Raw genomic sequence first — 24993 nt, forward strand, 5'->3', positions numbered from 1 at the left:
TGGCGGGATAGCTGTGATAACTTCTCTCCTTTACAGACGAGGGAATTGAGGCCAGGAGGTTGGGTCAGAGATAAAAGATGGCTTAGCTGGTACCATTCAGAGAAGCTACCCACCACCTCTTCCAAGCCTCAGTGACAGGAGGAGGGGTAGTTTCAGACTATCAACCTGGTGGTCCACCCCTTCCCTCTTTCTTAGGCACATTGATTCAGCTTCACGGGTGGTGGTTCCAGATACTCTCTCCTCGGTGCCTTCAAAACTGTGGCACTGAACTCCTTGCGGAAGAGAAAGGGAATGAATTGTTAGTGTCATTTTCAGTCAGGGCTGATACACGAAGACTGATCAGCACAGGCACTAAAGGCCTACCCACACACCTAGTACTTCTTATCACAGCCATGTGAGTGTGGTCCCCTCTCTCCACCCCAGGGAGGTGTGTGAATCGCAGACTCCTCTGCAATGGAGACAATGACTGTGGAGACCAATCAGATGAAGCAAACTGTAGGAGGATTTATAAAAAATGTCAACAGGAAATGGAGCAGTACTGGGCGATTGGCAATCTGGCTCATGGGTGAGTTGCTGCAGTCCTGCTGGGCAGGTGGGAAGGCACAATGTTAAATGGAATTCTGACAGATGGACAGGGGAGTGGAAAGGGACACTTAGTGCTCTCCTTTCCGAAATAGGAAGGCTGTAGTTTAAGTGGGTCCTCTATGTATTCTCTGAGGTCAATTGTATGTTGTTCTAGAAGCCATGCCATGAATAGGCATGGGTCACAGGAGGGTTGACCTAGGAACACTAAGACTGTTGTAGGGCTGGGGTGAGCCTTGTCCTTAATTCTCACAATTTGTTGTGTCAGAGTAATTCTAAGCACAGCTCTTGAATCCTATTGACAACTTACGTCATAGGTTTTATCTGGGTCTGTCCCTAGTTCCCAGCATGCACCATGCTGAAAAGAAGGGAGTTCTGAGCACTTCGTGAAGCAACAGGTTTCCAAGATAGGTCTGTAGTCCATGTGTGTCTCAGCATCTGGGGATATAAGCATTGGTCCAATCTTCTGTAAGGTCAAAGGAGCAAGGTCAGAAAGGGCCAAACAGGCCCAGCATTGATCCTACTTTCTTGCCACATCCTGCCACATCTAAGCCTGCAGATGGATGAGTGAGACCATGACTTTTTGCATGATAAGAATCACTGTAAAGGATGCCACTATCAAGCAAGGCAGTGAATGGGAATAGAAGTTACCTCCTCCCTAGACAATTGCCTATCTTGACCCTTAAAGACTGTCATTAGAGAGAGACTCTTCACTCAGATGGGAGCTCCTCTCAGGACTGAGGCCCTCAAAAGTTAAGTGAGCCCCAGGGATCACATAGTCAGAAAGAAGCAGAGAAGACATCCAAAGTCAGTAGTGGAGTCCGACTAAGCCTGTAGCAGAGGGACTTCCCCTGGGAGGAGCAGAGCACGCCAGCAAGAGAACAAAGGGCGGGAGACAGGGCTGGGTAGGTGTGTTGGGAGTGGTCTAAGATGAAAATACTAAGCTTGTGAGACTCAAGTAGTTACGAACTCTGGCTGCTCTTCCACTGGACCTGGGATCAATTCCCAGCACATACAACTGTCTAAGAGGATTTGATGCCCTCTTCTGATCTCTAGATACTGTACCAGGCATGCACATGGTATACCGACATATATACAGGCAAAACACCCATACACATAAAATAATAACACAAGGTTTTAAAACAGAGAATGTTGAGTTGGCATGAACCATATTCCCAGGGCCTTGCTTGTGGAACCAGGACTTTTGAGTTTCATCTCAGTGGGATCTGCTAACTGCCAACAAAGGTAACCCAACCCTAAATCCTAAGCTTTCCACCCCATCTGTGCCTTCCTTCCAGGATAAACCTGTTCACAAACACTTTTGAGGGCCCTGTTCTCGATCATCGGTATTATGGTGGAGGATGCTCCCCACACTACATCCTGAATACCAAGTTTAGGAAGCCGTACAATGTGGAAGGCTACACCCCACAGGTAAGGGACAGCCAGGTAGCTGCTTCTGGCAGTGAGGGAATCACTGAGCACTCTGAAGCCTGATAGCTGTGTAGCTTTTCTGTACCCCTTTCTCTTGGATCCCCGGTGTCTTCTGACATCCAGTGGGTGTACTCTAACACAAGACTTTGTGCTGACAGTATGCCAGGTACAGAACAGCAACAGGAACTATAATAGCAGTAATGTTAGTACAAGAGTGTCCATAGCTACACTAAAAACAGAGCTTAGGATTTGGTGCCACACAAGTGTACTGGCTTGTCTGCTCATTGCGTATGAAGTCCTAAATGCTCAGCACTTCTCTTGTCCTATCTTTATACTGAAAGCTATAAGCTTCCTCCCTGAAGTGACATAAGTGAGATTATGTGGCTGAGTGGGCAGCATCATACCTGCTGTCACAGGAGTCCTCAACTCATGTTAACACGTGTTTCCATTGCTACCGTGTCTTTGCCTATCAGGCCAGGCACTGATCTAAGTACCTAAAGTCATAAAATGATGTGCCCCCGGGGTGGGAGCAATGGCTCCGTGATTAAGAGCAGTAGCTGCTCTTGCAGATGACCCAAGTTAAGTTCCCAGCACCCCCATCATGTGGTTCACAACCATCTGGGACTCCAGTTCCAGGGCATCTGACAGCCTCTTCTGGCCTCTGTGGACACCTTCATTTACAGATTCACATACATACACAATCATAAATACATACACACACAAATAAACCTTTAAATAATTAAATAAAATGCTGCGCCCATATAAATCTGTACTATTACCCCTATATACTCCCAGACACACCAATCACAGAGTAGACTATGGAATACACCATGTAGATACCTACCAGAACCCTTGCCATCTAATGGGGAGACATTTTACTTTAGGCCAGGTTCCTTTCCCGCTCTGCCCTCAGGTTCCTCAGCTGTGAAGTAAAGGGGGTTTGACTGAGAAATTCATCTTGGTGGTGGTTTCCATGACCAAAGGCATATAGTTCTGAAGGCTGGGCAACTTCCTTTCTCCTCATCCCCCTTTCCTAGTCCTTTCTGTAATACTTATTGACCATCAAGAGGAAGAAACAGCCTAGGACTAAATAGACCTTCCATCAGGTGGTCTAGTCCATTCTCTCAACCTCTGCTTTCCAAGGACACAGTACAGGAGCCAGATCCCAGCCCAGACATCATGTGCAGTTTCCAACTGCTATTCTTCTTAGCCAGCATTTAGTGAAAGCTCTGACAGGCTCCTGTGTGAGCCCGGTCCTCAGGACAGGTCTAATGAGAGGGACAACCGTCAGCTCCATTTTATACACAGGGAAATTGGGGCCTAGAGAAGTCAACTGTTCCAAGTCATCCACCTTGTGAAAGCAGTGCCAGTATTCCAGAAGCCCCGTTGAGGCCATGACTACATCATTGCTGTTCCCTTCCTGGGCTGTGGGACTTTATAGAAATTACAAGTATCCAGATGCCCATGGGAATGGAGGTGGGGATGACTGGTCACTCCAGGTCCATCCAGGTACTGCCTCTGGCAGTTCCCCTATGCAAGGACAGTGAGCACTAATGACTTAGCATACAGCTGTGTTGAGTTCTCGAAGCCAAGTGGTAACTCAGTCTCCCTCACTCCCCTGCTGCTCCCTCAGTCCCACATCATCAGTGCACCACACTCCCCCTGGCACCTCCTTCTTGGCTTGTGACTTCACATCTGGATTTGCTCCTTCCAGCTTAACCAGCATGCTGTCCCAGAATGACCACCCCACTTCTTCCTCTCTTGGCTCGTGTTCACAGTAAGTCACAGTTCAGAACAAGAGATCCAAAAGCCTCCATTGTCCAGAATGGTCTTTCACGACACCCTCCTTCCTGAACTTTCTGCTTCATCTACACCAGTGTCCCAGCACTTGCTCAGACCCTCCTGCTTTGCTTCACGCCTCTGTTCAAGACCAATCCACAGCCCCGACACCCTCGACACAGCGTGAGCTGTAGTATTGAATGTGTCTGTCTCTCTGGCTGGAGCAGGGGTCCTGAGGCATGGATGCAAGCTGTCCCTGATAGTTTTGTGTTTACAGAGTCGCTGGCAGAGCTCTGCTGTACAGCAAGAACACAGTTGACTACCTGATGACAATTTCAACCAAAGCATATTAAAAACACATTTTCTTTTCTTCATACAGACCCAAGGCAAATATGAATTTGCATTTACAGAATATGAATCATATGCAGATTTTGAACACAATGTGACAGAGAAAGAAACCAGCAGTTCTAATTTCAAGTTTGGTTTTAAAATAGTTGGCATGTTTGAGTTTGGAGTTAAAAAAGAAAACAATGAAGGCAGACATTACATTCAAAGAACCAAACGATTCTCCCACACTGTAAGTACCTGTCTGGAGCTTTTATTTGCTTATTTTCATTTATTCTTTGAGAATTTCATAAACGTATTTTGATCATGTTTATTTCCTTTCCCCAACTCCTCCCAGGTCCCCACACACACCGTGCCCCTTCCCACCCAACTTAAAGTTCTTTCTTGTTATTGAAAGAAAATCAGTTTATTGCTTTTAAATGTATGTGTGTTCTTTTATGCTGACAGATGTGTCTGAATTCCACATTATCCCTGGTCCAAGTAAACAAGAAAGTTTCTGTTGGTCCTGAAAATGCCCTCGTAGATAATACCTTAGTCTCACATTGACTTACTTTTTGGAGATTGTCAAGCCCAGTAATGTTATTTTCTGGGGATTTTTTTTTTTGTGTGTGTGTGTTTGTTTGTTTGTTTGGTTGGTTGGTTTTGGTTAGTTTTGTTGTTTGTTTGTTTGTTTTGTAAGCCCTTCCTTTGGTTTTCAATAAGTTTATTGTGCAGATTTGCCCCCAATGAAACCTATGTGGAGGTTTTTCAACCCACTGTAATTAGACTTTTGTTTGAGATAAGTATCTGGAAAGTGCCCCGCTCTCCTGTGACTTCCTAGATGTCTGGTGGGGTTGCCTTTACCATCGCCCCCTCTTTCTCCTGCTTTCTTTCTACCTCTTATCAGCTTCCTCACCCCAGGTTACTAGCCCAGACTGCTCCGCCTTGTGCTGCGCTCAGACACAGTGGCTTGACTCCCACCTTGCCCCAGAGATATTCCACAATACTAACATAATCCTTGTCTAGTCCTTGACCACGAGGTAAGCACAAAACCAGTGGCCTGGTGGGAGAAAAGCGGTGGGTGAGGGAAGTGATTGGGGTGATGTGTTAAAGAAATGGGTGATAGGGTAATAGGCACACTTAAGACTTTGAATTCTGGGGTAAAGAAAGTATAAAGTTTTTACTAATTACTGAGAATTTTCACACAGGAATGATGTAATAGACAATTAATCTAAGGAGATATGAAAGAGAAGAGACCAAGACCTAAAGTCTGCAGTGATTTATATGAAAACAAAAGAAATTGTGAGGGGTTCTGAAAGGCCTCTGCTGCAGATATAGTCAGCAGCAGGAAACAGGTAGTCAGCATTAATAGTCTATAACTGTCTTGCATCTATTGACTTGTCTTATGGATCGGGGCCCTTTGGGGGACAAATTTATTTCCTTCATCTCTAGATAGGATGGTGAATAGTAGGTACTCACCACTGAGCTATAGGAATGAAGGCCAGGACTGACCACAGGCATTGATTTTATTATGAGGGGAAACAGTGGGTACCACCATGGCCTGCCTTCTTCTCCTCCTCCCCATCCTTACCTCCCTGATTCACATAGCCAGTTCTGCAATGCTAACATGTATATAACCTGACATGAGTCTTGGGTCCTAAGACAAATTCTACAAGGTTTGTTTTGTTCAGTTAGATGTATTATCTCAAAAATTAGGTATATTTCTGGGTTACAGTGTGATGATTTTGTTCATATATGCAAGGTATAATGACCAAATTCAAGTAATTAGCATTTATGTCTCTTTGATTTGTAACTTTTTTTTTGTTGTTGGGCATCTTCAAACTTACCTCTTCGAGCTCTTTATAAAATATATAACAAATTGTTCTTGCCTTCATATTATCAGTCTAGTGGGAGATGTAAGCTTGTAAGCAGTATATCACTTAATCATTTATATCAGCTGCAATAGAGCACAGTGTAAGTTCTAAAGGAAATCTGAGTGAGCCGTTCTGCAAGCGTAGAAAAGGCGAGTTCCTGGGACTTTCCAGGGATGGTATTAAATAGGCAAGAGCTAAATGGAGAATTGAAAGACAAGTAAACTCATGTCCAGAAGAGCTCAGAAGCAGAGGAAATGGTCGTTACACGGTTACCTCATGCAGGTTTAGGGATCAGTACAGAGTTGGATAAAGGCCAATACACAGTGTGGCTGATGGAAAATGGACAGGCATGGAGAGGAACACTCAATGTCAGGGCAGCTGACAGCAGTCAGAGAACTGGTGGATGGAATGTGAAGGTTATGTATCCAAAGTAAGAGAGCCGATTCTGTCGGAAGGCAATAGTGAGCTAACCCGCGACCATGTTTGCTTATTTTTGGGTGGTTTTTTTTGGTTTTTCGAGACAGGGTTTCTCTGTGTAGCTTTGCACCTTTCCTGGATCTCACTCTGTAGACCAGGCTGGCCTCGAACTCATAAAGATCCACCTGGCTCTGCCTCCCGAGTGCTGGGATTAAAGGCGTGCGCCACCACCGCCCGGCTGGGTGGTTTTTTTTTTTATTTGTTTTTGTTTTTGTTTTTTGCCTGAAGGAATATTATCATAATGTTCTCAGAGGTTTAGGATCTTGACTCTGACGAGGGCACTGAAAGCAGATTAGTGAGAGAAGGGAGAGCAGAGAGGAAGTTTTATAATAATGTGTCAACTGAAATAACAGTCAGAAAAGACTGTCAGAGAATGCCTTTGTGTATCTGGGAAACGTGGACTATTGCAACCGGGAGTGAGCATGCTCTAGTCAGCTGTATTCTTCTCAGGGGATTAAAGCAAGGAACGTTTTTTAAAGGCAAAAATAAGGAGGATTGCAAACAACAGTCCTTGGCCACAGGGTTCTAGCACCATGGGTGACACCATTCTGAAGCTGGGCAGTAACTGGTCAAAGGCCCTTGAAGTAGTGTGTTCTTGTATGTGGTTGCTGTGACTGTCTTCCATGGCAGCTCCTATTATTAGACGATCGTGAATGAGCCACCCTTTCTTCATAACTTCCAGGCCTGGTGTATTTTTACTTTCCTTCTGTTAGAGCTGCCACAGTCAACTCCATTTTGATTCTGACAACTTCCATAAAGCTGCAGAGAGGGGTAGAGCAGAGGAGATTTGGCAAAGGTGTGAGCCAAGTGCTCAGTGACTGCTTAGGCAGTCATGGTAAGAGAAAAGGGTTCTGAGCCGCTGGGCAGAACTAGAATGGGGTGACAGCAAGCCAGGTTGGACTGAAGTTGGTGGTTTTAGTGACAGTTCATGCAAGGCTGAATCGCTCTTTAGAGCTGAAGGGATCGGTTGGAATAGAGTGCCCCACCCCACCCCCCATCCCTGCTTTCCCCCATGCAAGGACCTAGACATAACCCCATACAAGTCCCGTCACCTCTCATGCGGTGATACCCAGCTCTCATCTGGCAACACCAGCATTCAGTGTATGCCATACTTCCAGGGGACACCAGACTTTTCCTGGAAAGGACCAGAGTAAATAATTGAGGCTTTACACAATACTGAGGGAGGGTCTCTGTTGCAACTACACACCTCTGCCACTGCAGTGTGACAGACACTGCAGACAATATGCAAGTGAATGGGAATGGTAGTGTTTGCAAAACAGGCAGGAGATATGTTCTACAGGCCATGGTTTATGGACACCTGCCATGGTCTCCTTCCCAAGGAACTATGGTTCACCTTGAGTGGTATAGGTTTTTGTTTTCAAAGGACATAGGTGAATGGTTGATGCTTACAAGTTAGCAAATGCTGGCCCCATCTGTGTGGCCTCAAGTGGCCACATTCTCCCTCTAGTGCAAGTTTCTGATTCTCCTTCACTATCTTCATTTGCTCCCGTAACGAGATGCAGTCAGTGCTCACCCAAGCCAAAAAGGATGCTGGAATATTTATGAGAACTGAAATCTTCTCAGATATCCTAAAGGAATCATAAGCGTGATGACCCCGGGCAAGAACAGTGGATGGTATTTGTAAAGTTCATTTTCCCATTCACGATTCCTAACTGTAAAGGTCTGTTTTTCCCATGTTGGTATTTCATCTAGAAAAGCAAGTTTCTGCATGCGCGCTCTGTCCTTGAAGTGGCCCATTACAAGCTGAAGTCCAGAAGCCTCATGCTCCATTACGAATTCCTCCAGAGGGTGAAGAGCCTTCCCCTAGAGTACAGCTATGGGGAGTACCGAGATCTCCTTCGTGACTTTGGGACCCACTTCATCACCGAGGCCGTGCTTGGGGGCATTTACGAGTACACACTCATCATGAACAAAGACCTCATGGAGCGAGGAGGTGCACAGCCCAAGGGACACACCTGTCCTGGCCAACACAGGAATAAGTGACAGAGTCTTACACTAAAGCTTGGGGGGAAGAGTCTTGAACTGTACCCCCATTTTCCTCCCCCTAACCTAGCTGTATCTCCATAGAGGCCTTGGTCTTTATCCTTCTCTTTTGGGCTTGGCTGGTCCTCCCAACCCAGCTCTCTCTCTTTGGGTGATCCTCCTTTCCACAGCTTCTGTATCCAAGCTTGAATATAGAGTCACGTATTCAGCCTGGATCACTGGATCACTGCACCTGGTTTCTTCTGTGGTTTCCACATCTCAGAAATGGTTCCACCATCCAGCCAGAGGCACAAGCCAAAGGCTTAGGAATCAACCTCAATTTCTTTTCTATTCTCCAATGAGTTTCTTCAGATCTATCTCCAAATTTCTTTTCCATTTTTCATGTGTTTATGTATGTGTGTATATACATCATGGGTGGTTTTTTTTGCATGTGTGTGAGCACATGCATGTGTGGGTTCATGTGTAAATAATTGCACGTGCATATGCACACCCGAGGTTGATGCCAAGAAACATCCTCTGTGTTCTTCCACAATAACAATTGGAGCAGGGTCTCTCAATCAATCCCAGAGCTTGTTGATATGGCTAGTCTCCCTAGCCAGCCTGCTGTAAGGATCCCCTGTCTCCACATTTAGGAGCTACAACTACAGGCAGGCCATGGTGCCCACCTGGCCTTCACATGGGTTTCTGGAGATCCAAACTCTGTTAACTTATTTTGTAAGACAAGCACTCTGGCTGTCCTTATAAGTCCTAGTCCTTATATTGGTTTTATAGTTAATACCATAGGCTCATTCTGTGACCAATGGTTCATACACACTTAAATTTTAGTGTGAATATGAATTACAAGCAAATCTTTGGATCTTATCTCAGTTAGGCAAGATCCAAAGTTCTGTCTTTCTATCACCCTTGGAGATGATGCCCAGCATGCTGGTCTACAGACGACACTTTTTTTTTCAAGACAAGGTTTCTCTGTGTAGCTTTGTGCCTTTCCTGGAATTCACTCTGTAGCCCAGGTTGGCTTCAAACTCACAGAGATCCACCTGCCTCTGCCTCCCAAGTGCTGGGATTAAAGGTGTGTACCACCACTGCCTGGCGATGACACTTTCACTAGTGAGGGCTTATACTACTGTGGTTTTCCAGACTAATGGTCAGTCCAACACTCCCCTCTGTTTCCATCTTGCCCATAAACATTCCAGATCTTTCCAACTGTCTTCAATTACCAGTCTAGGCTGTAAATCCTGCTTTCTATTCCAGTATTCTGCCTCAGGACTGAGCACTTGCCTGGTTCTGTGAACTGTTCTAGGTTACATGGTTTTTATCAGCGGAGCCAGGACTTAGTTAGAATTCCAATGTACTTGCAAGAGGACATAGGATGTAAATGCATGTCTTCAGGACTTGGGTCTACCAAGATCAAAGGTTCCGTCCTCCAACAGAGTTGTTCCAAAGTTTCTGTCCATGGTTTCTAAAACTGCCCCCTATAAATGGCCTAGAGAATCATACAATTCAGAAATATTCAATTGGTGTCACCCTCAGAGTTCTCCAGAGTGTTGCCAAAGAAAGAGATACAACCCTGCCTCATTTCATGCACAGTAAGAAAGTTTGCATGGCCATGGAGGCTCTTTTTCTTGTAATACCTATTATCTCGATGAGATTTGTATTTTAAGGGTTCAGACTACTCTGGGGAAAATTCTGTTCTACATTAATAATGCTAGAAAGCCTAGTAGTCAACAAGCCTCTCTTCCTCAGCCAGATTTAAAACAATTTAGAAAGGTCTTACATAAATTTCAGCAAGCCCCAGGGAAGAAGATACCTTGGGGAGAATTTTGGGGGAACGAGGTAGGAAGGGATCCTCAAATAAGTAGGGGAAATTTGTACACCCATCCCCCAGGTACTTTCAGACTTATATATGCATTACTTCAACCAATTAACGCAGACCTCTTCCTCCTTTATCAAAGATTAGAGAAATGTATACCAGGGCAGGCAAGGGCTGGAGCTAGCTCATAGCCACTGGATCAGTCACTAGGTACCTGTGCTGGCTAGTCTTGTGTTAACCGGACACAAGCTGGAGTTATCTGAGATGAGGAACTTCACTTAAGAAAATGCCTCCATTCATTTGGTTATTTGTCCCTGTGCCTTATCCAACCCTGGTTTCAATAATTCTCAATCATATAAACCTTCCTCACTCTCACTAACTAGACTCCCAGCGCTCCACCAGGGGCCCAGCCGTGGACGTCTGCATCCAGATTCCTCAGTCCTTGGACGGGGTTTATGGCACAACCATTAGGGTGCTTGGCCATCCCATCACCAGAGTAGGCCAGTCCCGGCTGTCTCTCGACCACTGCCAGCAGTCCCTTGTGGGGGTATCCTTGTGGACCTCTGTGGGCCTCTTTAGCTCTTTGTTTCCTCCCCTTCTCATGTGGTCTTCATTTACCACGGCCCTCTGAATGGGTCAATTGGCTTGGTCTGTTTGGGAGGCATCTGGGCAGTGGTGCCGGGTCCTGGGCTCGTTGCATGAGTTAGCTGTTTGAAACCTGGGACTTGTGCAGGGACGCTTGGCTCAATCTGGGAGGGGGGACTGGACCTGCCTGGACTGAGTCTATCAGGTCGATCCCAGTCCTTGGGGGAGACCTTGATCTGGAGGAGGTGGGAATGGGGGGTGGGCTGGGGGGAGAGGGAGGGGGGCGGGAGGGGGAAGAGCAGGGGAATCTGTGGCTATTGTGTGGAACTGAATAGTATTGTAAAATTAAAAAAAAAAAAGAAAATGCCTCCATAAGATCCAGCTGTAAGGTATTCTTCTCTCTCTCTCTCTCTCTCTCTCTCTCTCTCTCTCTCTCTCTCTCTCTCTCTCTCATCTCTTTTACTTTATTTATTTATTCATTTGCTTTTTCAAAACAGGGTTTCTCTGTAAAACAGTCCTGGCTGTCCTAGAACTCACTCTGTAGATCAGGCTGACCTCAAACTCACAGAGATCCACCTGCCTCTGCCTCCTGAGTGCTGGGGTTAAAGGCATGCATCACCACCACCGCCGCCCAGTTTGTAGGGCATTTTCTTAACTAGTGATTGATGTGGGAGGGCCAAGCCCATTGTAGGTAGAGCCAGCCCTCAGCTGGTGGTCCTGGGTTCTACAAGAAAGCAGGCTGAGCAAGCCATGGGGAGAAAGCCAGTAAGCAGCACTCCTCCATGGCCTCTGCATCAGTTCCTGCCTCCAGATTCCTACCCTGCTTGAGTTCCTGTCCTGACTTCCTCTGATGGTGAACTGTGATGGTAAGCTAAATAAACCCTTTCCTCCCCAATGTGCTTTTGGTCATGATGTTTCATCACAGCAACAGTAACCCTAACTAAAAGAGTACCTGTTGAGGAGTCTTGGTTTTAGAGACCAGTTCTGAACACATGACCTCTTTGAAGGCTACAGCTACCCTCAGAGACTCTGAGGAGGAGGCTAGAACAGGAACTTGGGACTGATCTCTGTGGGGTCTCTGCCATGCTGCCTATAACTCTTGTCTCCAGATTGAGGACATGTTTATTTGAACCCAGGACCCTAGGACACCAGGAAGGGTTAGGGTTAGAGTCAACCAGAGGAAAAGGGACAAAGTGAATGACCTATATCTTTCCTTTTTCCTTCAGATTACACGTTTAACGATGTTTCTGCCTGTGCTGGAATAGATTTCCGAATTGGTGGTGCGATCTATAAAGTCTACCTCAAATTGGGTGTGTCGGAGAAGAAATGCAATGAGATTCTGAAAGAAATCAAAGGTGAGACAGGCCCGTGTAACTTCTGCCCTTGTAGCCTTCCTCTCCTTAGCACCACTGGTCCCAGGCTTTCTTTAAGCATGGACTAGTCCAAAGCATTTCAATAAAAATAATAATCTAATAAATACTTCCTACTAGTATAATGAATACATAAAAAATGAATGAGGTTGAATTCCCATTTTCACAGTGAGCATGTGGGGTAGGTAAAAGGCAAAAAGACCAATATCTAGGGTGGAACTTTAAGGCCAAGTTTCCAGAACCGTGAATTATAACCAGAGTGTGAGTACTATTGCACATAGTGCTAATAACATCACTCTACTCTAGGGGCTGGAAGTGGTCTTGGCTAGAGATAGAATGCCGGGGGCCAAGGCAAGGTGGCAGAGGCTGGACCTTACCTGACATAAAGCATGCCAAAGAGATTAGGAAATCTGGCCCACCACCATCCATATGGCAGAGGCCACAGGGCAGAAAAAAACAGGCTAGAGTTGGGGGTAAAGGCAGCCTCGGTGGAGAGTCAGGGTCTAGAAGCAGATACCTGGATGCAGTATGGGGAGTTGGGAAGCTAGCCTGTGGAGAGTAGGACTGAGACTGGGTGGCAGTGTTCTGATCCTGCTTTCCCCCAGTTGTCTTTGTATGGGTCTGCCTGCCATGTGAAGAATCCCACAGTGGAAGCAATATACAAATATACAGTAAAGCACAAATGCAGGAATTAGCTGCTAGCTAGAGCAGCCACTTACACTTGAGAATAAGTAGCTGATATTGTTGATTATTTGTGCATTGTGGTGGGGCAGGATGCGTTAGACTCTTCTAAGGAGTCTTGTAGCTTAGTTCCTATACAGGTCCCTGAACAGAACATCGCCATCACCCACAAAGCCTCACTATTTACAATGCTTCTCTCCCTGTCTGCCCACGTGCTTGCCAGTCTATTATTTGTCTATATCTATCTGTCATCTATTTATCATCTATGTGTCTATTTACCTATCATCTTTCTGTGTATCTATCATCTATGTACAATTCTCTTTGCCTATCTATCTATCTATCTATCTATCTATCTATCTATCTATCTATCTATCATCAATCACCTACTTCTCTCTGTCTCTCTCCCATATACTAATTCAATAATTAGCATGTGCATATCTTCATGATGAATCTATCCTTGTTCTCCTCATTTGTACTATTCATGATTGGGTAAGTTTCCAGTTGCCCTGGGCACAATCACTTCCCTATGGTCAGGAACAAGTCTTCTTCTCCCGTGTCTCTGAGACAAGCTCACTAAGAATCATGGGATCTCATTTGTTTCTTTAGCTAAAGTAAATTCCAAGGCATAAGAGTAGACCCTTTGATTCCGTGCCACTCTTCCTGTCCATTGCAGACAGAAACAAGAGGAGCACCATGATAGAAGACTTGGTGGTTCTGGTGCGAGGAGGGACCAGTGAGTACATCACCACCTTGGCTTACAAGGAGCTGCCAACACCTGAGCTGATGAGGGAATGGGGAGACGCCGTGCAGTACAACCCAGCAATCATCAAAATGAAGGTACAGGCAGCCACTGTGCCCACTCCCCTTCTGTGTCGAACACGGGTTCTGAGAGTCAGCTGTGAGCTATGTGTGGAGTATGGAGATCATCAGGACCAAGGCCCCAGTCTTGAGCTACTTGTATTATAATAGAAAATAGATGTGGGATAAACAGTTTAGAACGCAGCACTCCATACCACCTAAAGATTCCAAGCGCTTCCCTTGGTCCCCAAGTTACTAAGGAAATTAGCATCTGCCATGCTGTTAGAAGATGCCAGAGGAACACAGAGATATGACAAGAAGAAAGAGCCACCTAGGAAGGACAGTAGGTCAGCAGCATGCATACCCATCTCTTAGGAGAGTGCAAGATGTGATGATAATAACCAGTGTGTTTGGAGCACCTACTGAGTGCACAGCACTGATGGCGCATTAGGAATGGTTTCTAGAGTAATGCTTTCAGCAGTCTGCCTGTCAAGTGTGCTTGCCTTCTTTTGTGACAAGTCAAGGGTCAGGAAGGCCATGTCCATCTGTGGCTGTTCAAGAATCTGTTAGGTCTGCACAAGAGAGTCTGTCTTCTTTCCTCCCGCTATGGGCTTGGGGAATAGAAAAAAATAATGATTCTCACCACCTGACTCCCACACAAGAAGAATCCTGCAACTGTAAATAAACTAAACAGATGCTTGTTAAAACAGGACTGTCACACACATCAGCAATGGTAGGTCCTTGCCTGTGGGGACAGCTGTACAGTACCCATAGCATGCCTGACATCACTCTCTTCTTGCTGGTGCCTGTACTGTCATTGATGGACCATTGTCTATCCCCTGAGAGTTCTGTTTGCATTCAGGGAGGGAAAGTGGGGGACTGGACCTTGATGCGAGACTCTGCAGTCCTGACCCCAACGAGTTTTCCAACAGGACCTGCACTTGTGTGTCAAACACAGAGCTCCACAGAACACGAAGGCTGTCACTCAATTCTTGCGTCTGTATTTAGTTACTAATGACACTCACAGCACAATCACTGACAATCACAAGAGAGATACAGCCGGCCATGGGTTGCAGGCAGCTCCAGCGAAGTTCAAGCTTGACTGATGCCATGGTGACATTGCATGGCATCACAGCCAGATGTGAGAGAGAACAGGGAGTTCAGAGGAAAACAGACATCTGAATTTCTGTCCTTTGCTATGATATCCTATCTGGTAATTGTTAACACTGAGACCTAGGGAGGATGGCTTGGTTTCCCAGTGAGGCCAAATGTGCCTGTCTGGGCTAGGGACTGTGGAGGTCAAACTGGTTGCATCAACTGGGGCATGATGGAAGAGAGTGTTTTAAGGTGCACAGCAGGAGAGATGCAGAAGTGCAGGAGACTTCTATGCACCTCTGTGCATGTCACCTGCTCTGCAAACACATGTTCATCCATCTCCCACTTCATGCTCTCTCTGTGGTCTCAGAAACTGCAGGCTGCTTTCACATTATCTCAGAATAGGGCCTCTCAACAGAGACAGCTTTCCAGGAGGAGTGATAGCTGATTTTCAGGACAGCAGAGCCCACTGGATAAACAATTCCTATGCTACTGCCTGAATATAATAAATTGTCCTATGAGAAGACCTGAGATGAGATTTCTGCAGATGCAAGGTATGCAAGCAAGAACTAGCTCATGTTGTTTCCTGGTAAACAAAGACAGGGAGAGGTGGCATCTTGTTAAAAGAAGAGTTAGAGATGGCAATGGATAAATAAAGAGATTTTTTTTAAGAACAAAAAAGATGGAAATTATGTTCAAGCTGCAGAAAATGAGCATATGCCTATAAAATAGAAAAATAGAAGTAAATTTGAGAATGCATTTGCTTTGTGACAACAATAAAACTCAAGAAAAACGAGGAATTTATGGAATAAAAATAGAAGCTGAGCTGTTTAGACACTAATCAGATGAAAAGAAAGTAGCTGGATGTGGGGAACCAAGAACTCAATGGCAGAATTAAAACCCACATTGGAAACTATAAAGAACAGAATTGACACTGCAGAAAATTGAGTCAGTGATGTGGAAGGTACTATAAAAATGCTCTTATAATGCAGAAACAAAAGACAAGGAGATTAAAACAGTGATGGAAAAGAAATATGATGGATAGAGTACAGAAGTAGAAAACGAAGCCACAAAGACTCCTTCCTGAGCAAGCAACAAGATTAAATGTGCGCATACATCCGTCAGGCACATAGTAGAGAAGCGGCCTTGCCCTGACAACCCAGGATGAACACATTGTTGAAACCTGAGCAGAAGTACTGAAAACAAAACAAAACAATACTGCAACACTGCTGACATGTTTTGCTTTTAGGAACAAATGTATCCCCCAGGAGTAAAAATCAAATGCCGAAGCCATTCCAACATGCAGTGTACCAGCAACCCTAGTCTTTAAAGGAAAAAAGCTTTGTGACCTGGTGAAATGTTCCTCAGTGGGTGAACTCCAAAGGCATTTTGAGACAAAACTAAAAGGGTTGTCAGATTTAGCTGACGAAAATACAGAGTAGCCGGCATTGAACTTCAGATAAAGAAGGAATGATTCTCTTGGTATAAGCATCTCTTGTGTGTTGAATGGAACATACTTATTCTTAAATTATTCCTTATCTGACTTTTGAATGGAGCTGGGAGTCTTGTATTTAACTGGTAATCCTAATCATTGGTCTGTTGTCTGCATGTTTCTGCATAGGTCAAGGTAGTGAGGTATTAGGGTTGAACTAAAGCTTATGAAGATATTGCATCACCTAGGGCAGAAGGAGAAAATATAAGTGGTGCTCACACAGAGGTCAGAATAGCCTAGGTCATATTGCAGAGAAACAACCATACCTCAGTATCTTAGTTCAATATGAATCAACTTTCCAATTACACATGCCCAAGAAGCATTGAGAAGAGAGCTCCGCCCAATACGGTTATTCAAACACCCAGATACAGCTGATAATGGCTCTGAAGATTACTAGAAGTCTTAAATTACTTCACTCTGTGCTCCTGCTCACCTGTCAGTGGTCGGAACAAGTCACACTGAAAGCCTGCTTCTGGGGACCTACAGCCCTACTGTGCACAAACCTTCCTCTGAAGACTGTAGCCCTACTGCGTGAAAACCTGCCTCTGAGGATCTATAGCCCTACTACATGCAAACTTTCTTCTAAAGAGATGTATCCCTACCCTGTGCAAACCAGATTTGGGAAGCTACAGCTCTCTATGTTCCTCTGCTGAGATGCAGGCCTATGATGTGCAACCCTGCTTTGGAGGATCTGCAGTCCTATCACATGTAAACCTGCTTTTGAGAGGCTATGTTCAAATGGAGAGCCGAAATTTTTGATAAGCAGTAGTAATGCTTTCAAGAAGCAAATTCACTCAAAGGATTTTCTTAAAGCAAAAGAAGATATAAAATGCAATGTGTTAACACTACTCCAGTAAAACCATGTCAGTTAGGGAGACAGAAGATAGCTCAGAGGTAAATTTCTCATTGTACAAGCATCAAGACTTGAGTTCAGTCCCCCAGAATCCTTATTTAAAAAAAAAAAAAAGCTGTGTGTGGTGGGCTGTGTTTGCAACCCCAGTGCTGAGAAGGCAGAGACAGGCAGACTGCTGGGCTCATTGGCCAGCCAGCCTAGCCTAATCAATGAGCTCCAGGCTAGTGAGAGACTGTCTCAAAACAACACAAGGTGCAGGGCTCCTGAACATCACACAGGGTTGACCTCTGGCCTCTATGTCACCAACATGAACACACGCACACCACAAAATCAAACGGTAGTAAGTAGGCAGATAATTCACCAGTGATGATGATGATGATGATGATGATGATGATGATGATGATGGCTTACCACAAATAAGAGCCTTACAATGTGAAAAATGACACAATTCATAAGAAGGATACAATCTCTAGGAAAATGGACACCCATCAGTTTGCTAATAAATAACCTCTCCCAATAAAAGTAACATTATAACAGTCTTATTTTCACCTATCAAATAACAATGATTTAAAAATCTGTGATACTCAAAGCACTGTGAGGACTGAGAGGCCTTTTGTGGGGTAGGATGACTCTAGTCTGAGAAGATATTCTAAGCCAGTATCTCCATAGTGTTAAAAATGTTGATGATATTTGATCCAATTTTAATTTTTTATAAATAAATATGTAGAGACAAATTGCCTTTGGATACTTGTAGTAGCATAACCTAAAAGGGCAAAAGTATCAATTGGAGGCTGGAAAAAAAACAGGAGCTGAATAAAGAACCAGTCCGTCCATGTATCCTGAAGCTGTAGAAAGACATTTTATCAACACAGGCTGAGTCACACAGAGAGAGCCTCATAGTATAAGTGAAAAGATGAGATGTAAAACTGCATTTATGCACCAACTTGGTATGATTATCTAACTGTCCACAGGTCTGAAAATATATACTGATTAATGGGCAACAAACCACGATATTAACGGTCTAAGCTCACCGTTGGTGGAGGCTACATCTTTGTCAGTCTACTTAGCTTTTCTGTGACCTAGCTTTCTCAACTGTCCCAGGAGGAGACACGGGACTACCCGATTCTCAGAGTGCTGTGAAGACTTCTGGGGTGTGTATGTAGTTCAGCTTCTCGTGGTGGCTAGCTGTGGTGATGATTATTTGACATGGTTAGGAACAGTAGGGTGCACTGCAGAGATTTGCATGGAGCTTAATAGACATTCTCCAGCCTCACCTCTAAATGGTGTGATAAATAAAATTTTCCGAAGGGCAAGTATGTTAAAGACCCGAGTGACCATTGTATTCAAGACTGAGGATCTAAGGGAGAGATGCAGAAGAAAGAGGTAGCGGGAGCGAAGGGAAGAGGGGAGAAGGGGAGGAGGCGAAGGGAGGCAGGAAAACACGCAGTAAGCAAATAATGGCCACAGCCATATTGACCGAAAGGTAAAGGGCTGCCTCGAAGCCCCACTGCGGTTTCTGCTTCACCAAAGCAGACTGCCATAGCCTGCAAAGTTTGGAGGACACATGGGTGAGACTAGCGATGGGAACTCCTGAGTCACCAGTATCAGTAATCAAACCTAAACTAGTAGGGGACACACAGGCTTTGGACTCTAATTCTGGGGTACCGGGATTGTCATCTTGGTGTTCTTGTTTGTTTATCTGTTTGTTTGTTTTAAATGAGCCGCATAACCACCCGGAGTTTCCCCTCACCTGACAACTGCGCTAATCATCATCATCTTGTGAGGACAGGCCCTTTTCTAAAGCTCTTCCGCTCCCGAGGTGCAGTGTACGTGGGGAGTTTATCAGGTTTGGCTGCTGGCTAGTGCTGTGTCTCGGTAGGAAAACACCATGGTGGTTAAGGTAGGCCTTTCAAGAGGCTCGGAGCAAAAGCCAAAAGCTGACTGTTGAGAACCTTATCAGTGGTGTAAAGCAAGCGCCCTCCCTTCACCCTCCCCCCATGTGTGACCAGCAGGCTGGTCTCTCTGAAAACAGCCTCTGGATCAATTCATTGACCACAGACCGGTGAGACAATGGGACCTCCAAGGGGCCTTGCTTTGCCCACTGGAGCGAAGGTCAGCATCAGATGCATTAAGAAATGGAAGCAATTTTCTTCCCACTGGAGGCTTCTATTAGGCATGATTGCCTGCATTTAGACAGACCCTAAACTCTCCAGGGCTGAATTAGGACCGGATCACAAACAAAATCTGGACAGGAACCAGGCCCTGGAGCTGCATCCCTAACCGAGAGGAACAGAACACTGGCAAACAGCAGTTTGGCCCTGGTACTTCTCCCACCATGAAGTCGCAGCCCCTGATGCACAAATGTGCAGTGACCAGCACCTGCGGTGTCTGCTTGTACTTTTCAAACCTCTGCCCCGTCTCCCATGCACACTGCCTCACGCAGACCCACTTCAGCTAGCCAGACCTTTAATCTGCGGCTGTGCCCAAGGACAGAGAGGGCGGCTCCAAGCCTCTCTCCCTGCCAGCTCACTGTTAAATCGGAGAAGAGAATAGAGACTCTTCATGAAAAGGTTTAAGGATCATAAAGGAACGTTTGGAAAGTAGAGTAGTATCAAATGGGTAGCTCAGAGGCCGCTGAGGGAAGGGTCTGGGAGCCATGGAGTAAGGTTTCCTGCAGTGAGCTTTTGGATTATATGAGTGATTCCCATAAAGCTCAAGGGAATGATGCAGGGAGAGCCATCCTAAAGTATGCCAAAGGGCGTCGAAGGATCACCTTCCAGGCACACCAAGACAGATGAGCCGCTCCGCCTCCCTCTGTGAAACTGTATGGGGCTGATGTGCCTCGACCCACGGTGGGGTTGTGTCCAGATAAACGTATCATGAATCGAAAATAACAAGGCAGAAATGCATTTGACCCACCTGACCTGTGGAGCACAGCTGGTCAGTACTGTAGCCTGGGAGCTTTGGGCTCCTCATGGCCCAGGAGCTGACTGGGCCAGATTCCCTGACACTGGCTGCTGTGTGGTACTCCCAGGAGAGCTTATCACTAGCCTGGAAGGCTCACAGTGCACTTCAACTAAATGGGAATCACCTTCTTGCCTTCTGAAGGTGGCAAGAGCTTATGTTGGACCCATGAGGGTCAGAGACTGTCTGTAAGGCTCTAGTGTACACTAGTGATTATCTCCGTCTCTGGATTTGGAAGTCCCTGGGAATAGAGATTCTCATGTTACAGTTATTTTAGATTTGTGCCTACCCTTTAGTACGTATTTCTTGTTAACTGATTTGAACTTGAATAAATGAACTTTTGTCTCCCAGGTTGGGGAGACAGAGAGGACAGGCATCTAGCTGCAGGCTGGAGCACCTGTCCTGTCCTGCAGGGATGCTGCTGCATTTTCTGTGCACTGCCCTTCCTGTCCGTTCCCTGTGGCTTTGCTTTGGCCTCTGATTGATGTGTGTTGTCTCTTCTGTCCAAGGTTGAGCCTCTGTATGAGCTTGTGACAGCCACAGACTTTGCCTACTCCAGCACAGTGAAACAGAACATAAAGAAGGCACTAGAGGAATTCCAGGTGGAGGTCAGCTCCTGCCACTGCGCTCCTTGCCAAGGCAATGGAGTTCCTGTCCTGAAAGGTACCACCTTAGAGAGCACTGGGGTCATTTGCAGAAGGCGTAGTTTGCAGGGAGGCTGATTCTGGGGGCCGCTGTTGCCCACTTCTAATTCTCAAGGAATAAGAATGGTGGCTGCAAGGGGAGTCTGCTTTGGTGGTCAGGGCACCTGTACTCTAGCCTCAGGGTCATCAAGGGTGACAGTAGCGTTTAGCTGAAACTTGGAGCTGTGAGCCTATGGTCTACCTTTAGGTCAAGTATCAATTTAGCCAAACTCTGGACAAAGAAGAGAGCCTGGGCTGACCCAAAGAAATCCTTTGTGAATGTCCTTGCCAATGTGAGGTGAGAAGATTTGCAGGTGGCATCATGGACAGACTAATAGAACTTGACTAACTCTCAGGGTCATGCCCAGGATCCCTACAGTGGGTGGGACAAACCGGTAAGACTGAGGTTGTAGTCTCAGGTTTATTATGGTGGGATGTCAAGATGGAGGAAGGGTTCATTCCAGCACCCTAAATAGGACAGCAGGAGCCTTTGATTACTCCCAACTCAGGGAGCTAGCCAGAGTCAGGCAGGGATCAGGTCCATAGAGCAAGCCCAGAAGGTCACAAGAGAAAACACGTTTGAGGGGAGGGAGATTCCAGGCCAACAGTGGCACTGAGGGATCTGTGTGCAGTTTCTCAGACGGGGCGGCTAGGACACAGGGTATGGCCTGCAGTTTCCTCCATCAGATAAGGTCCCCTCCATGGTGATCACTTCACAGGAAGTGAAAGGAGATCAGCTCATCATGAGCTCAGAGTTTGAGCCTAGGATTACTATTGTCTTTCTTGCCTTACAAGAAAGTTAGAACTAGAAGCTGTTGTCCACTGGCTTGTAGAATGGAGGCAAGGGGTAACATGGAGTCAGAGGAGGACATTCACAGGGTCTGTCCTGAGGAGACATTCTTCATGATCAGACGAGAGACACGCGAAGGGGGCAGATTCCAGATCAGCATAGAGAAGTACTTCCAAAGACTCAGCATTTCCCAAAGGTAGGTAGGGTGAGACTCAAAGAGAGGGAAGCTCCCTCGAGGCACTCAAGCAGAGACTAGACTATTATTTGTGAATGATGACTGGCTTCGGCGACTGCTAATGCAATGTCTGATCCTGAAAGCTTATAAATGTGAGTCAAAGGTCAGCTAAGGAGCAATTTTCTCAATAGCACCATATAATCCTCGTGATGGCAATGAACACCCCTTGATGAGGAACCCCCAGGAAAGGAGCTGGTCTTGGCACTGTACCTTCATGTTACATACATCCCACACACTTTCTGATCCACATAGCTACCTGATGAAAATGCAGTTGCTTGGAACTGAGCTCCTGAGTCCTGATTTCATTCTCTCTCTCTATTTTCCTCAGGATCACACTGTGAATGCATTTGCCCTGCTGGTTTCCAAGGTGTAGCCTGTGAGGTTACCAATCGGAAAGGTAACGAGTCTTCCAAAGTTCGTTGGGTATATAGACTTTGGGAAAATGTAGGGAATGACTAAAAAGAACAAGAGCAAGGTGGTGTGTAGACTAGGAGACAGCCATTGTGGTGTTCAGGATCCTGGCTCCTTCAGGATTTTATCATTTCTACTGTTGAGAATGCACAATGCTGTAGGACTGCTAATGTGTGAAATTGCTAAGCCTTCTTGTGTTGTTGTGGAAATCTTATGTTCTTTTTGTATCATTCAACTTTCAAAATCCAGGGTGTGTGTGTGTGTGTGAGTGTGTGTGTGTGTGTGTGTGTGTGAGAGAGAGAGAGAGAGAGAGAGAGAGAGAGAGAGAGAGAGAGAGAGAGAGAGAGAGAATATACATCTGTGGAAATTTCTATAACATGCCCCATACCTCAGGGGAATTAGTCAATTCCTGCTGTAGATGCCCACAGGATTTTAAAGATATGTACACATAGCCCTTTTCACCTTGGGTCTCCTCCCCTCCTTCTGTAACTAATGCCATATCCCATTGACTTCTGTACCTCCATGACTCAGGAACACTTGCCTCTCAATGATAGATAGATAGATAGATAGATAGATAGATAGATAGATAGATAGATAGATAGATAGATAGATAGATAGATAGACAGATAGACAGACAAATAGATGTCCCTTCCAACTCTCAAATTCTTTGCCCATTCTGTCATATAAGAATTATCAAGCTCATATTCCTCTCTCATTTTTATTCCTTTCTATAAGTTTTTGATGATACCTTTAAAATGGACATATCATATCTAATAAAGCATTAGACATCCTCTGTGCACTTTGCTATGTACTGGGTACCTTGGCTGGGTCCTTGAACTCAGCTTGAGTTCAGATTTCATCACCATCATTTAATAACTCTGACTTGAACACTTGATCTCTCTGCATCTGTGAAATGGGCATGATCCTATTTACTACCTCACAGTGCTGACTTAAGTTTATAATGAGGCAAATAAGTCATTTAGAATGATGGCTAATACACCAGAAAAGCAAATTAATCACAGTAGATAACATAGCTCCCATACATGAAAAACTATCCAGTATCTTACAACTGTGAAGTGTCTAATCTGGAAACCATTCACCTACCCATTTCCCTCCTACACTCACATCTACCCATCCATCCATCTGTCCATGCTCTGTCTACCCACCCACTTGTTCACCATCTACCCACCCATCTATCCACCAATATATTTTATCCATCCATCCATCCATCCATCCACCCACTCACTCATCTATTCACATATTCATGCATTCATTCACCCATCCATCCTCCCACCACCTATGCATGTGTCTACGCATCTACTCATCTACCTATCCATCTATCCATCCACCCACCCACCCCCACTCACCTATTCATCTTCCTAATATCCAATACATATTTGCAGAAGGCCTTCTGTATGCCAGCCTACATGTTGTGATTCATTGTGAATCATAAAGATTGTGATGTAAGAAGAAAGAGCAATGCTATTTGAATTATTTCACAAACACATTTAAAATTTCTATGCAATAACTGCTACAAGTGCTCTGAGAGCTTAAAATACAAAAAAAGTGATAAAGATTAAGGATCCTGGGCTTCTGTGAAGAAATATGTGTTTACTGAGATCTGAAGGGCTAATAAGATTGATAATGTCAATGGAAAGACAAGAGTATCCTGGGCAAGGAATAATTGTAGAATATGTAAATACCCTATGATAGGAGAGAGCAAAGAAAACAGTGGCCAGAAACAAAGAGCCTTGTTTACAAGGGAGATATCAGAAAGTCAGATTCCCAAAGCCTGTTGGCTTATTCACCCAGCCCTAGCCCTCTTCCTAGAGCAAGAGAATTTAATAAGGACCAATTCATTCTCATTGTCCTTCTTTCTTATAGATGTCCCCATTGATGGGAAGTGGAGTTGCTGGTCCAACTGGTCTGCATGCTCTGGAGGAAGTAAAACAAGACAAAGACAGTGTAACAATCCGCTCCCTCAGAAAGATGGCAGGCCCTGTTCAGGCCCTGCTTCAGAAACACTCAACTGTTAGAAGAGGGAGCAGACCCAGCCGGTGGGCGACCCACCACAAGCTCTGGACCTCACTTTCAGCCGGCTTCCCACACACCATCTCCCACCCAGGGCAGCCACAACAAAATACAATGCCACTCTGTCCTTTAAAGATTTTAGTTTGTTCAATGCATGTTAATTTGAATAAAGAGTAGGTTAAGCAAAACCCTCAGTCCTTGCAAAATAAAGCATCATTGTAAACCTCTCTTTGCCCACTCTGCACTCTGGCTACCCTCACATGGTCTAGGAACCAGAAACTATCTTGGTCACCACATAGTAGGTGTCTAATCATGAAACAGTCAATAGATGAGATGTTGTTCATCCCTTGGTAAGCATAGTCTTGTTCAGTAATAAAGACAGCCAATATCTACGAAAGGATTTCTATGTGCCACTGATCCATTCCCATGACAACCTTGCAAGACAAATAAATGGGAAACAGACTTGGGAGAATATAGTAACTTGTTCCAGGTCAGACAATTAGGAAAAGGCAGAATCGTGCTGCAGATGAAGCTCCTGAATTTTAAATTCTTACCTAGGAGGCTTGCCTCCTTTTCTGAATGAACATGTGGCTAGCAAAGAGCTATTCATGGAATACAATGCAGCTGAAAGCTGTGTGTCTGTGCACGAGCGTATGCACCCACATGTGAGCAAGTGTGTATGTGTGCTCTTGTGCATTTCATGTCACTGCCCCGCCTCTGGCTG

At 45.3% G+C, this 24993-nt stretch overlaps 1 protein-coding gene across 2 annotated transcripts in view; it reads left to right on the forward strand.

The window, feature by feature from the left end:
- The window catches only part of C8b (complement C8 beta chain), a 39953-nt gene extending 15457 nt beyond the window's left edge, over positions 1-24496 (forward strand). For both annotated transcript variants that reach the window (XM_006987193.4, XM_042271524.2), the window contains 9 exons: positions 424-565; positions 1881-2013; positions 4172-4369; positions 8181-8421; positions 12093-12221; positions 13591-13754; positions 20629-20782; positions 22156-22224; positions 24123-24496. In XM_006987193.4, the coding sequence (XP_006987255.2) occupies positions 424-565; positions 1881-2013; positions 4172-4369; positions 8181-8421; positions 12093-12221; positions 13591-13754; positions 20629-20782; positions 22156-22224; positions 24123-24274 (1382 nt within the window). In that variant the 3' untranslated portion in view covers positions 24275-24496. The remainder of the gene's footprint in view (positions 1-423; positions 566-1880; positions 2014-4171; positions 4370-8180; positions 8422-12092; positions 12222-13590; positions 13755-20628; positions 20783-22155; positions 22225-24122) is intronic.
- Positions 24497-24993: the final 497 nt, after the last annotated feature.

Source organism: Peromyscus maniculatus, chromosome 2 (genome assembly GCF_049852395.1).
Source record: "Peromyscus maniculatus bairdii isolate BWxNUB_F1_BW_parent chromosome 2, HU_Pman_BW_mat_3.1, whole genome shotgun sequence".
Lineage (NCBI taxonomy): Eukaryota > Metazoa > Chordata > Mammalia > Rodentia > Cricetidae > Peromyscus > Peromyscus maniculatus.